The 14,050-nt window shown below is 47.4% G+C and overlaps 2 protein-coding genes across 2 annotated transcripts; both read left to right on the plus strand.

The window, feature by feature from the left end:
- Positions 1 to 3,320: 3,320 nt before the first annotated feature.
- COL26b_014253 (uncharacterized protein) lies at positions 3,321 to 5,948 on the plus strand (the record flags this gene model as incomplete). The annotated part of the gene is made up of 4 exons (XM_053186829.1): positions 3,321 to 3,465; positions 3,581 to 3,957; positions 4,007 to 4,405; positions 4,458 to 5,948. 4 exons carry the CDS (start codon positions 3,321 to 3,323, stop codon positions 5,946 to 5,948), a joined length of 2,412 nt encoding a protein of 803 aa, XP_053029224.1.
- Positions 5,949 to 10,083: 4,135 nt separating this feature from the next.
- Positions 10,084 to 13,118, plus strand: COL26b_014254 (uncharacterized protein; the record flags this gene model as incomplete). The annotated part of the gene is made up of 3 exons (XM_053186830.1): positions 10,084 to 11,570; positions 11,634 to 12,714; positions 12,768 to 13,118. The coding sequence occupies 3 exons, from the start codon at positions 10,084 to 10,086 to the stop codon at positions 13,116 to 13,118; spliced, it is 2,919 nt and encodes a 972-aa protein (XP_053029225.1).
- Positions 13,119 to 14,050: the final 932 nt, after the last annotated feature.

The following is a 14,050-nucleotide window of genomic DNA, read 5'->3' on the forward strand; positions in this document are numbered from 1 at the left end:
TTATTATTATTATTATTATTTTATTGAGATTTTATTAAGAAATTTCTTTAATTAATTAATATTATTATAACTATTTATAATTTTAACTACTTAAAAGATAAATCCTACCTCACTAAGTATTCTTAAGGATAAGCGCTTTAACTTAGTAGTTTAAGTATTAGTTATACTTATTTATATAAAATTTCCTATATTAGCATTATTATTTTTATAACAGCTTAGGTTTAAATCCTATTATGGTTACCTTTTTTTTACTTTTTTTTATGCTTTTTTTTATTATTTTTTAATTTTCTAAAGAATTTTTAAATACTTAATAATACTAGTAATACTAATAACTAATATTAATAATAAACTAATAATAAAACCATTTAGTTCTAATTTACTATATATATTAGCTTCTATAATTCTTTAATAAGTGATAATTTTTAACTTATAAACTATAAATTAAACTTCTTTATACTATAAAAGTTTATATATATATATATATAACTTAAAGCTTTAATTATAAACTATACTTTTTGTTTATACTAGCTAAAAGTTCAAGTAAGTATTAATATAGCCTTAAAATTTACAATTATTAATTTAACTAATACTATTATAATATTACTATAACATTATAGTATTATTATAGTACTATTATAGTACTATTATAGTATATATAGTATATATAGTATTTAAATATTATATTATATTATTTAAGTATATTATATATAACTTATAATAATATATATAAATATTATATACTTATTATATTAAATAAGTTAAGTTTTATTTTATATAAGAGATAAATATATATATATATAAACATATACCAAAGAAATTTTTTTTTTAATATTTTATTTAGTAGCTCTAAAATACAAAATATTTTAAAAACCTTTTTATATACTACTTATATATTAGAAATCTAGTATAATATAGTTAATTATTTATTAAATTATATATCTATAAAATAGTATATATATAGTAGTTATTAACTAAACAACCAATAAAAAAACTATATATTTAATATTAAATATAGGATTTAAAAGAAATTTTCAATAGTTTTTAATATAATTAAATATTATGGCTAAAATATAATAAAAAACTAAATCCTTTTTTAGCTATTGATTAAGATTACAGAATAATAAGAGAATAATAGTTAGAATATTATTTTAATAACTTAGTTTTTTTAATTAGTTATTTAATATCTATATATAAGTTAATCTAAGTAAAAAGTATATTATTCAAATATTTTAATTCTAAAGATTTAGATAGTAGTACTTTTATTTCTTTTAGAAGTAGCTTTAATTTATTATAGATTAAAATATATATTCAAACTTCTTTTATTCCCTTTTTAATATTTCTTTTCATCTTTAAGTAATTTAAGCTTAAAAATTATTATTTAGTATTAAAATAGTTTTTTTTTTAAATCTATAAGCTTAAAACCTATCTTTTCTTTTATTTCTACTTTTAAAGCTTTTATAATTAGCTAGTTAGCTTTATTAGCTTTATAGTTAATTTTATTATTTCTAAACCTTTTTCTAATTTCTTTTTTATAATTTAGCTTTTTAAAGCTAAAATTAATATTAATTAAGATCTTTTTACCTTTTTCAAGCTAATTAGTAATTTCCCTAGATTTTCTAAGGATTTATTTAATATAAATTCTTTTAAAAATTAAATTAACTCCTCTATTAAGATTCTACTTTCTACTTCTCTATAAATACCTAAAAATAAGCTTATTTAAACCTTTAGAAGATTTCTTAAGTTTAAAATTTAAATCTAATCCCTCTTAGTAAGTTAATATAATTTATTTATTTAATTACATATTTAAATATATTAATATATAAAAGCTTTAAGAAAAATATAAATATATAAACTTTTCTAGAGAGATTTAAGCTAGATATAAGTATAAAAAGTATGAGAGAAGTTTTTTAACTGCTATAACTTTAAAAATATATAAGAGATAAGCTAAAAGGTAAAACTTTTATAAAAAATACTTTTAGTTAGAAACTTAAAGCTAAAATATATTTTTATACTAAATATACTATTATTATTAGTCTTTTTAAATATATATACTTAATATTTAGAAGTAGAATTTTATATAATTATTCAGAATTTATTAAGAATTTTTAAAATTCCAAGAGTGTTTTATTACTATTTTCTATTTAGAGGTATTTAAAAAGACTTAGTAATCTTAAAAATATAAAAATAGGAAGGTTATTGATTTAAAAGCTATTATATTATACTTTAATAGTTTTTTTTAATATACAGTTATATGGTATATAGTATACTATATATTATAACTATATATAGTTTATAGTATTATAGTATTATAGTAAGTAATACTTTAATTATATAATATAAAATCTTTTTATTTAGTTAAATAGTTCTTAAATATATTAAATATTAATTATAAGTAATTAATATTCTTTAAAATTAATATGCTTTCTAACATTTATAATACTTATTATTAATATTAATATTAATATTACTATAAAAAAGTAAAACTATTTTTATATACTTTTATAAGTTTTTATAACTATACTTAGTGAAGTTTATTAATCTAATAAAGGTTATAAACTTAAGGTATACTTTACTAGCTTTAGGGGAGGGTTATAGGCTTTAGGTATGCCTAACTAGCCTGGGGCGAGCGTTACTAAGTCCCTCATACTCCCGCTAAGGTAAGATAGGGAGGTATCTCACTGAGCACTTTTAGGGGCTCAGCGGGGCAGCTCAATGCTCAGATGATGCACGGTCCGCAGTTGGGCACTTCTTCCCCATGGTGCAGGGGGCTTGATGCCCACCAGCTACAAGACTTGGAGCGTGTCTAGCGGACTGGTGCCGTGCTGTGGGCAATTTATTAGTGACATCAGCAAGCTGGTCGCCGGGCAGGGCCTGGCCGAACGGACCCGACGACGTGACGGGACGTTCATCTGCCTGAATTGGGTCCGTTGTGGGACTCTCAGGCCAGCACGTACCTATGCGCACACACCGGGCGGCGGGCAAGACACATAACCTGGACAGCAACCAGCAGGACAACCTCATCACACGACGCCGAGCCCGCGGCCCTTTTTCGCATCCCGCGCTGCCGACTTGAACACATCAACAACCTGCATCGACATACGGCACCCACCACCAACGAAGGTCCAACAACGACGATAACTCCGCTTCTATCCTTCGTCTTGCTACTACGGATGCATGCCCACCCATAGCAAGCTTGCTTCTCACACGAAACTTCCCGCAAAACATTTCCACATCGCACCGAATCGAATCGCGCATCGCATAAACCGATATCCCCGTCCGACTAATGCCTACCGGGCCTCTTAGCTGCCCCTCCTCCCACTATGGACTTCGGGGACGTTAACGGTGGACTTGGCGACGAACAGAAGCCTCGCCCTCTACCCTCAGACTTGCCCAAGTCTCTCGACGATCGTAGTCATCGTCCACGCGAGCTGGTACCGGAGACGGAAATGTATGATGGTTGGCAGGGTAAGTCGCCTTTCCCCCTCCCCCTCCCCCTCCCCATACCCCTCTATCCGCGAGAGACCCTCGCCTGCAATTCTTGACATGTTAAGATGATGCGTGGCTAACACCCAACTGCCAGGACAATCGCAGTTTCTGACCACGCCCGTACTTGCAAAGCCCCTCAACTTTGGCAATCTGAGCTTAGACGACTCTACGTACGATGAAGATATCACTACAGGTCCCAAGAATAGCGACGCACGTCTGATGGAGATGCTCGCCGCCCAAGCCGCCCACCGGGTTGGCCCGGGTTTCGATGACGAGAATACGATACTGGCCGACGAGAAGCTTCCCGAAGATGAGAAGAAAGACTTGTTGCAAAAGGCACTCAACATGGCTGCGAGTAACGGCGACACCGAGAGGATTGGCAGCATACTCGGCGGGAAAGCCAAAGAATACGTCGACGTTAATGCGCCCGACGAAGACGGAACCCCTCCGCTCATATACGCGAGCTGCTTCGTGGGTCAAAAGTAACCGGCCAAATCTCGCATCTGCTGATTGAGGACAGGGCCACGAAAGTGTCGTCAAGGCGCTCATCGACGCTGGCGCTGACGTCGACAAACAAGACCGGAATCAATGGAGCGCGCTTATGTGGGCAATGACGAACCGGCACAAGAGCATCGCCAAGATCCTCCTCGACAATGGGGCATCGGCCGAGCAAAAAACCTCGTCTGGCCGGACGGCCTTCGACTTCGTGCCACCGGACAGTGATATGTCCTTCTATCTGCACGACAGTGGCTACAACATAGGCAATGCGGGAACAGATGACTTCTACAACCCTGGCTTTTCGCAAGACCGCTTTGAAGAGGAAATGGCCGAAAACGAGTTGCGCAGACGAATGATGATGGACAGTGCACGCGATCTCGAAGTTGACTTGGGTAACGTTGGCATGGATGATCAGCCAGAAGTAAGTTCTAACTAGCCACTTTCTTTCCCAACCCTGGTACTGACGCAATAAGGCTACCGATGAGTTCGAAGAGGAGCAGCCTGAATTCGATTGGTCTCGCTGTCTGCATGATCAAATGTTTGTGTTCCAAGAACACGAACTTGACCGCATTCTAGACATTGTCATTACCAATATGACGCCTCAAAGATCTCCCGCACAGAAGCCGGTTCCTGCGAATATGATCTTCCTTAGTGCGAGATACGCGCACTACCACTCTAGCCCCGACCTGTTGGCTAAGCTGATGATATCAGCCATGGACAAGATCAATGATGTCGTGGAGCAGTATCAATGGGATATGACGATCTTGGCTTTCTGGATTTCTAATGCCACCTTACTGCTTCATTACCTCAAGAAAGACGCTGGACTTGTGGAAGCAACGGTTCAGTTCCAGGCTCAACTTTCAGAGCTCATCAATGAGATTTTCATCCTCATTGTCAGGGATGCGGAAAGGCGACTAGACAAGGTTCTCGACGCTGCAATGCTCGACCACGAGACCATTCCCGGATTCGAGGACATTGCCTTCCAAAACGAATGGAGAATCTTCAAGCGCAAAGCGCAAGTCAAGGAAGAACCCTTAGAAAAGCGCTTCCGGCCACCGTCCCCGAAGCAGAGGGCGAAGCCTGCTCCCCGCAACGTCACCTCCCTGCTATCATCCACTTTGTTTGTGCTGGATCTTTACGACATCCACTCAGTTATCACAGCGCAGATTGTCTCACAGTTGCTATACTGGCTTGGAGCAGAGCTTTTCAACCGCATAATGTCTAACAGAAAGTACCTTGCGCGGACGAAAGCGATGCAAATTCGAATGAACGTCTCGACGCTGGAGGACTGGGCTAGAACCAACAACCGACAACCCGAGCACTACGAAGGAGGCGAGACGAAGTCCTCTGGCGAAACGACGGTGGACTCGGCGAGGCGGCATCTTGCGCCTGTCATTCAGCTTCTGCAATGGCTGCAGTGCTTTTCTTCACTCGGTGCCGACGACCTCGAGGCCCTCGTGGGCACACTGCAACAGCTCAAGCGGCTAAGCCCACAACAGCTGATCCACGCAGCGCAACATTACAGGCCCGAAGTCGGCGAGAAGGGACTACCGAAGAGCGCCCTCAAGTATCTCAACGCGATTCAAGCAGAGCATGTGCGCAGAAAGGAAGACCGCAAGAGCGCCCCCTCAACGCCGGTCAAGGCGAAAGATGCAAATGGTGGTAATGCGGACAACACCGTTGGCAAGGCGGATAAGAGCCCAGGTGGAAATGAGAGTGAAGAGGAAGACGAGGATGTGCCGGAGAATCTCCTCATGGATCCGGCCTTGATGCTACCATTCACGCTGCCATCCGTAACGGACATGCTGGTCTCGTATGGGGCAGGCTTCGGAGGTGTCAACAGGGAGCGGGCGCGCAAATACATTCCTTCCGTTCCGCCCGAGTTCCTCTCGAAACTTGAGGCTAGCGGCGCACGCAAAGGACCAATGTTCAGTGAAAAGGATTGGGAGAATGAGGAAGTTTGAAGAAGCCGCTCGATGCTAATTACCCTCGAGACGGAGGGACAATTTATTTTTTGCGGCATTTATGTGCAAGTGGTTAGTGGCGACATGAAGCCGCGCCTAGTGGAAACCAGGAAACCACGCAATTGGAGACGTTTCGGGTGGCGCTGCAAATTTCTGCGACAGGCGGTGCGATGTATGGGAAACCGCCAACCAGCATAGCGATTGATTCAATGACACGCAGAGACGGGTCACACAGCGCGTTTGCAAGGGGCAAACAGACATTTTATTGAGGCATTGGTTTTTTCGAAAATCCTCATTGAGCATGGGACGGCACTAAAGGGTTACATTTCTCTCCTCCTTGGTCTGCATATTGGACGGAAGATGACCTTAGGGAAGCGGCATGAGTAACCAGCGGTGCGAAGGGAGTAGTGTGGATGAACGTGTACACTCAAAGTGGAAGCTGAGCAAAACGGAATAGCCTGCCTGGACTGCCCACGATGAAAGAGGGGGACGGGTTCGCTCTATGCTAAGGTCATTGAGCTATTTAGTCTCGTTTTCTCCAATTTGTTAATGCTCGCGACGTAGTTGACTCACCTTGGGATGTGGTTCCCGCGTGGTTCCTGTGGCCCCAGAACGCCCCGTTTGTTCCGTAACGGTTCGACCGCCCTCTGGGGCCGTGGAAGACGTGGGTGCGTTCTTTTCAACTTCTTTTTCGGCTGTCCCCCCGTGGTTGGTGCGAGAACCACCACATTGAGTTGCGTTAGCAGTCACGCAAGGCAACGGATGGCCTGGAGTTTGCCAAGTCGTCTGCTGGTGTGACAAGTTCGTGATGGCCAAGCACCTACTCCTCATCTATCCCGCTAATGCCTCCAAGGCCTGCTGTTGGAATCCCCCGGGTTGAAAACGCCCCCCTAGCATAGGCCCTCAGAGTCTAAGGGCACATTCCTGCGTGGGACGACCCGAGAACGTGGGAGACGAGGATGGGTGGAGAGGACCCTGGAAGGATGTTCCAGCCGGCAAACAGCCAGCCGAACCCGATGCGGCGCTAGAAAGGTCGGGAAGACCCCGATCTAAACCCCAAAAGGGTCTGGCCTCCTGCCACGTCAGATTCTTGCACCAGTGGTCTCAAGAAGTGTGCACACTGTCACATGCATATGGCGCAAATGCCAGACCACGACTGCCAGCTGTTTGGGTCGTTTGTGGCTCCGGGGACAAGCAGGAAGCATCCGGGTTTGCTCTAATCTACTGTCATTCAAACCTATGGCCATGGTTGGTTGGTTGGTTGGTATGGAGGGCGCTAAAGAGAAAGAAGAAGGGGGGAAAGTCTGCAGTCACTGTTCCTGGGATTTTTGCGCCATATCTCTGGCTTCCGTGAAATTTACTACTAGAAAGGCAGAGGGGGAAGAAACGAGTATTGTTAGTTAGATGGGAGTAGAGAGTGGCATAGGAATAGGGACATAAGCAAAGCAGAGGTCCGTTATTGAAAGTGGTTGAAGTTGCTCAATGGACTAGGGAAATGGCTGTCTTTCCTACTCCAACCAAGCACGTTCGAATGGCGCACGAACTGCTGGGGCGAAAAATCAACTGTATTGACCGGGGTAGTTCGATATGACCGGCAAAGGGCTGGATCCGGTGCTAGCGTCCCAGCAAGAAAGTTGATGACAGGGCATCGCGCAAGCATATGCTCGACGGCAAGAGCTTGGGGATGGGCACGTAAACCCTGCCCTGGGAAGCCTCCCGTTCGGGAGAAACTAGCTTCCGCTCACCATCCCGAACAGGCGGTAAAGACGTGTGAGTCAATAGAGGGCCAATATGATAAGCTGAGTGAGACAAATCTCTTTTGGCATTCAGATCAGACGAAGCAGAAGGGTTAGCGCCGATCAGAAGGGTCCCGTGATTCTGCAACCCGCATGTGGTTTGGGTGACGAGGACATATCTGACGGTCCCCGGACTGGGTTCGCATTCTTTTCGAAATTTAGACAAGAGTGGACGGGAGGGCAGGGCCACGAGAGCGTTTGCAGACCGAGCGACAGCCAATTAATGGGTGATGCGTGGGACGACGGTTGCTGGCATGTCGTGATTAGATTGAAGGGTTTGGCGCCAGGGAAGGGGAGCTGCGCTGTGTACGAAGAGCAGCAGGCTGCAAACACAGAGATAGGTAAGTCCAGGATTCGGCGGTCGCTTTGAAGAGACATGTGTAACGACAATTTCCGGCTGCGTCGGGCGGCCGTTGCTGTGTAAGGCGGATGGAGCAGATTGAGGCCGGGCCAGGGCAGATTATGGATAAACGTTTGCAACGGCGGGTTAGCGAGAGAGGAGGTTGAACATGACCAGCGTCGGGGCGCAATTATGGCGTACGCTCGCGTATCGCGTCCGCAGGTGTTGTCGCGGTGAATTCGGCGGTCATGAAGAAGTGTTGCGGAGGCCGATATGCAGAAAGGTGGGCTTTGTGCGTTGAATGACCCCGAGTAGCGGTATCGGTTGCAGGGTGACCTTCACCGACTCAATGCGTAGCGATGACGACGAGGGACTGGAGAGGGTCTTTTCTGGTCGGCTGCTATAGAGAAGCCCTGCTTCGGGTACTGATGCATGGCCAGATGGCGGGAGACGGGCCGGGGGTTCAAGCCAATGAGCCTATCAGAAAGCGTTTGAGGTGCGTGGCATGCTGGAACGATTGAAGATGTGGCTGGTCGTGGGTGGATTGATTGTCGCTGCTTTGCGTATGGGCGCTCGCTCCCATCATGTGGCTGTCCGTCACCCAGGCCTAGCCGGTCTGTCTGCACTTTTCTTTCTGGTGCGCGCCTCTTCTCTCTTTTTTCCAATCTCCTGTGCCTGACTACGTTGCGTTGTGTTGCGTTGTTGGGATGGATGGCACGGGAAGACGGACAGGGACAGGATAGTGACAGTGGAGGCTCGTTCAGAGGACGACAACACCCACTCCCGTCGACCACTGGACATTGTCAACCAGCAAACCAGTGGTAGGGCACGATTCCCACGACAAGCCAATGGGAACGGGGCGGATCGTGGATCTCCAGCCAATCTGGGAAGTTGGCTGCAGCATGACAGGGTTCCCCCGACCGCCTCTGATGATGATGCCCTTGTCGTCCATGGTTTGCTGTGCGTGTGGGAGCAACAGGTGTGAGTGCGTGCAGATTGTGGTGCCGGGCTGTTGCGGCTGTTGCTTCCACCGCTTCCTGCTCTGCAACATACCTTACTAAAGGTAGAACTGAGGTGGACATCTTGGACAGGGCTGGGCCGCCTCGAAACCCATCAGTCGTGGAAGCAAAAGACAAGAAATACCCGACCTCGAGCTTCCAGTCTCCCTCGTGTCTTTCCTGACCTTTTCCCCGCCTCCTTCCGAAGCAATTGCATGTCCTTCTTTGCGCCAGCCAAGCCAGCGTTTTGAGTATCACCACCAAGCCAATGCCAGCACTCTTTGGCCCTCACCAAGTTCGCCGCACAAGGTACCTACCTACCTACCTTACCTACCTACCTCATCACACCTTCCCGCCCGATGTTATTTTCCCATCATTCCTATTCACTCCCCCCTGCCTGCATGCAATCAATTAACCAACTCCAGACCACAGTCCCGATTCTTTTTGATCCTTCCGCCGTTTGACTGTGTCGTGCCTGCACAATCTTGCAGCCACTTACACACATCACCGCCTACTCCACGGCTGCTCTCTCGCTTTGAACGACGCCATCCAGCGCCACGCTGCCATATCACGACCCCTGCTCGGTGCCCGATAGGTCACCCTCTCTTCCTTTCCGTCCCTCTTGGATCGTCGTCCGAAAAGCTCTCGCATCTCAGCATCTCATCCATCCCTCCGAGGACTCTCTGTTCCCACATTAGGCTAGCGCCACTGTCTAGCCTCGAGGGCTCGAAATTGGCACACCTGAATCCAACGCTCAACGGCTCTCCGAGCTCTGGACGGCGAGCCACTTACCTCCACTTACGCCGTCACAACACCCGCCTTGGCCGCCCGTCCAGTCCATCTCTGGACCTGCTGTGCTCCCACCGGCGTACCACCGACCGCTGAGGGAGCTCCAATCCCACGCCGGTACCCAAGACCCCGGCTCCGTTTGCGAGCGAGCACGGGCGGATCGTCTCCATCTGGCCACTCACGCCCGGCCGGAGCACCCTGAGTACTACGCCATGGCCCCCCAAAAGTCCACAAGCGTGCGCCTGAAAGCCCGGCCTACGCTCGTTCCCTTCAAGGACGATACTAGCCTCATCACCGTCCGCTACGAAAAGACGGTCCAGGCAGAGCCTCCTATTCCTATTCTTACGCGCCTCCCCCGGAGATCTCTATCCATCTCGACGCGTCGAACCTGCCGTTCTGCAACTTCGTCCCTTCCAAGTCCGCCCATCAGTCCCGTCGTCGTCACTCCTCCTCCAGCAATCGAACAGCACCCTGCCTTTCGTCCCCGTGTGCCCGCTGCCGACAACGATTGGAAGAGGGATTCCGGCCTTGCACCCACTGCTTCGTCCGGGGCCACAATTGTCGAGGAGTGCGAGGACCAGGATCACGCGTACGACAAAATCGACGCCTTGATTGTTGCTGGCCACGTTGTGCAACGACAAAAGCTCGTAACACCCTCCATCTGCGACAGCGAATCCTTTTCTTCCACCGAGGACCCTTCCGTAGCCAAACGGCCTTCAGCTGGCCGATGCACGCGGACAGCTGCGCAAATGTCCATCGCCATGGACCATTATCATCTTGCGCAACTCCAAATCGCTGAGCGTAAGTTGTCTGGCAGCTTTAGCAGCACCTTGTCGGTAGAGTCTCCGGTTGAGTTGCGGGATAAGAGTCTAGCCGACCTATCACCTGCCACCCAGCCAATGATCACCCCGGCGCGGGGCTCCTCTTTTACAGCCTCTGATAAGTCGCCTAATCTCTCCCCTGTCAACATCCCAGACGACTTCAACCTCCTGAGCAAGGATGCCACCGACTTCTCCCCCATTTCAATCTCCATCCCCACCGTCAGTCTGCTCGACGATGATTTCCTGACGACCCTCTCCTTCTCCAATCGTGGCAGTATTATGTTTGGCGGTCGCCGTGCTTTCCCCGCACAAACAACCGACGGAACAATGGAAGCCAAGTCGCAAACGGATGATGTCCACGCTCCAGCTCCTGCATCACCCCCGACTCCTGCATCTGAGCCTGCGCCTCCTATCCTCCACATTAAATACGAGGAACCACTCCAGAGCGCTGTCGCCAGCATGAGGGAGCCCTTCGCGAACGAGGCTGCTTCCAATGAACCCAGACCGAATGAAGTTGCTTCGAGCGAGGCCCCAATGATGGAGCCTACCGAGTCCAACGCACACAGTGCACCCGAACTCAACGCGGCGGAAGTCATTGATGCGAGCGCTGCTGAGACGATGACCGGGACAACGATCGAGGCAACTACCGCAGACCCAAGCGCTGCACAGACAACCGTGGATTCGACATCGCAAGCCGCGATGAAAACACCAAGTATCCGCGTCCTCTCCGCTGACGTGGAGTTGGAATCTCGAAAGGTGAGATCGCTCTATGCATCTGGCGATAGCATCAATTGGGAAGACGGCGGACGACCGTCGGATGTGGGCGAGCAGTTGGATGCAAGCCCCGAAAATCCGACGGACGAGACCGAGAACGATCCGTATGGTTTCCTTTTTCCAAATCAGTGTTGACAACAGTGTGCTAACTTTCGTTCCTCTCCTAGGGTCGCCGAGCTCCAACCTCCCGCATGGGGTACTCCAAGATCTGGAAGTTCATATTCCCAACGTCCCGAAACAAGAAGCGAATATGAGGTGGCAGGTGGTTTCGAAGATTGGGAGGACCTCAATGGCTATGACGTCGATCGGTACGGTTTCATCAACCCACGCAAACCTGAGGCGAGAGTGGGCACCCCCACCGACCTTAAATCATCGCAGCATGCGCCTAAGAAGAAGAATATCTTGAAGCGAGATCCGTTTGGGTTGGGTTTGCCACTTAGGGGGCCGAATAGGAAGGTGTCCGCAAGGTCGCTCAACACCCAAACCTCCAAGGCGTCGGTTGCATCTCGTCGGTCAACTCGTTCAGCAATTAGGCATGCGGGTAATTTACTCCCCCACAATCGTGACCGACGGTGGATGGACGAGGCTGGAGGCATGCTCTCGCTTTCCTTGGGAGACGAGGAAAACATTGAAAAGATCTCCGAGGCCATCAAGAGGAAAGAATGGGAGAGATCCGAGAAATGGCGGAAGATGGCCAAAGTCATCAAGAAAGGGAAGGATGGTGAGGGCATGGAATTCGATTTTGACGTCAAAAACCTAAAACTCATCGACAGGACCTGGAAGGGCATTCCTGATCGATGGAGAGCCTCTGCGTGGTTTTCTTTTATGGCATCGGCAGCAAGAGCCCATAGAGACTCGCCGTCAGAAGACTCGATCATCACCGACTTCCACCGACTTCAGTGCCGTGGCTCCCCAGACGACGTACAGATCGATCTGGATGTGCCTCGCACCATCAGTCGGCATGTCATGTTCCGGAAGCGCTACACGGGGGGGCAACGACTTCTGTTTCGAGTTTTGCATGCCTTGTCACTCTACTTTCCAAACACCGGCTATGTTCAGGGCATGGCCTCGCTGGCGGCAACCCTGCTCTGCTACTTCGATGAGGAGAAGTGTTTCGTCATGCTGGTCCGTATGTGGCAGTTGAGAGGACTGGAAAAATTATACAGTCCTGGCTTTGACGGGTTAATGGCAGCGTTGAGCGACCTGCAGACTAAGTGGCTGAGCGGCAAGGACGTCGCCAAGAAGCTAGTAAGACATCATCATTCCCATTCGCCATGTGACTCGGTGCTAATCTGGAACAGACGGAGCTCTGCATCGATCCTACAGCTTACGGTACTCGATGGTACTTGACACTTTTCAATCTGTCCATACCATTTGCTGCCCAGCTTCGTGTATGGGACGTATTTCTGCTTCTCGGCGAGAACCCTGATACATCAGCCACGAAGGTTCCCGATTCGCCAGTCACCATGACCGGCATCGATGTTCTTCATGCTACCAGCGCAGCTCTGATACACGCTCTACGAGAAGTCCTTCTGGACTCGGATTTTGAGAACGCCATGAAGGCGTTGACATCATGGATTCCCGTCAAGGACGAGGATCTGTTGATGAAGGTGACGCGGGCGGAGTGGAAGCGCCAGAAGAAGAGATCCTAGAGTGGCCTTTCTCTGGCACACAAGCTTGGAAGCCAGGCTACGATATGCTGACGTTTTGTTATGTCTTTCGGTTCGCGTTTATGGATGTTCTTGCAAGGCGTTCACGGAGCTGGTCAGGATGACCTCGACGCATTTCGTCGACAAATACCCCGGGATTCAAACGTTGGTCTCTTCAGACACGGAGGATCTCATTTGTTAGTGAGACGAAAGCACTATGCAGGAAGAGAATGGAAGCGATTGCTCTCAAAAGCGATGCAGGAGGCCATGGAACACAGGACGAATTTTTCATATACCCTTGTGAGATAGTATACTTTCGGGTGACGTCTGCCCGAAGTACCAACAACAATGTATAATGTATTACCCGCCGTACCAATGTTTGCAATGCCCCCTGCTATGCCGGGCCCATGGTCGGGTTAGCACGATTTATTCTGCTCGCTCCATTCTGCCCGTCTCCAGCTGTGGCGAGTCAAGCAGCCAACCTTTGAAGCCTGTACGATCCACGACCAGGGTTTATACTGCGGTATCTAGTGCCCCCCTTTTCCAACAGCAGTTTCTCCTTCATCATGTTGTATCCTAGTCGTTCGTCTAGCGGGAAATCTTGAATAGCGTGTCAAAGGTAGTCTCTGACTTAAAGAGAGGCTTGTCTTGGGAGGTGTCGATCTACATATGCCACTGTGGATTTATCGTACGAGTTGGTGGTTGATCTCTATCTCCCCGGAGTTTTGATCTCAATTCCTGTCCAGAAATAGAAATACGGGCAGTGAGGAACCTTCTTTCTTGTTCTGCGGGGTGTTGCAACCCGCAGTGAGTATGTCCCGACTGCGCGCCCCGTCTCCGGCGGAGAGGCTCACGTGAATCACTCCCTCCCCCCCCTCCCCGCCCCCTGGCTGTTGGGGACTTGAGTTGATTTAGGCTGAGCGATATAATCTGGC

Source organism: Colletotrichum chrysophilum (assembly GCF_026319265.1).
Source record: "Colletotrichum chrysophilum strain AFK26 chromosome Unknown scaffold_319, whole genome shotgun sequence".
NCBI classification, from domain to species: Eukaryota; Fungi; Ascomycota; class Sordariomycetes; order Glomerellales; family Glomerellaceae; genus Colletotrichum; species Colletotrichum chrysophilum.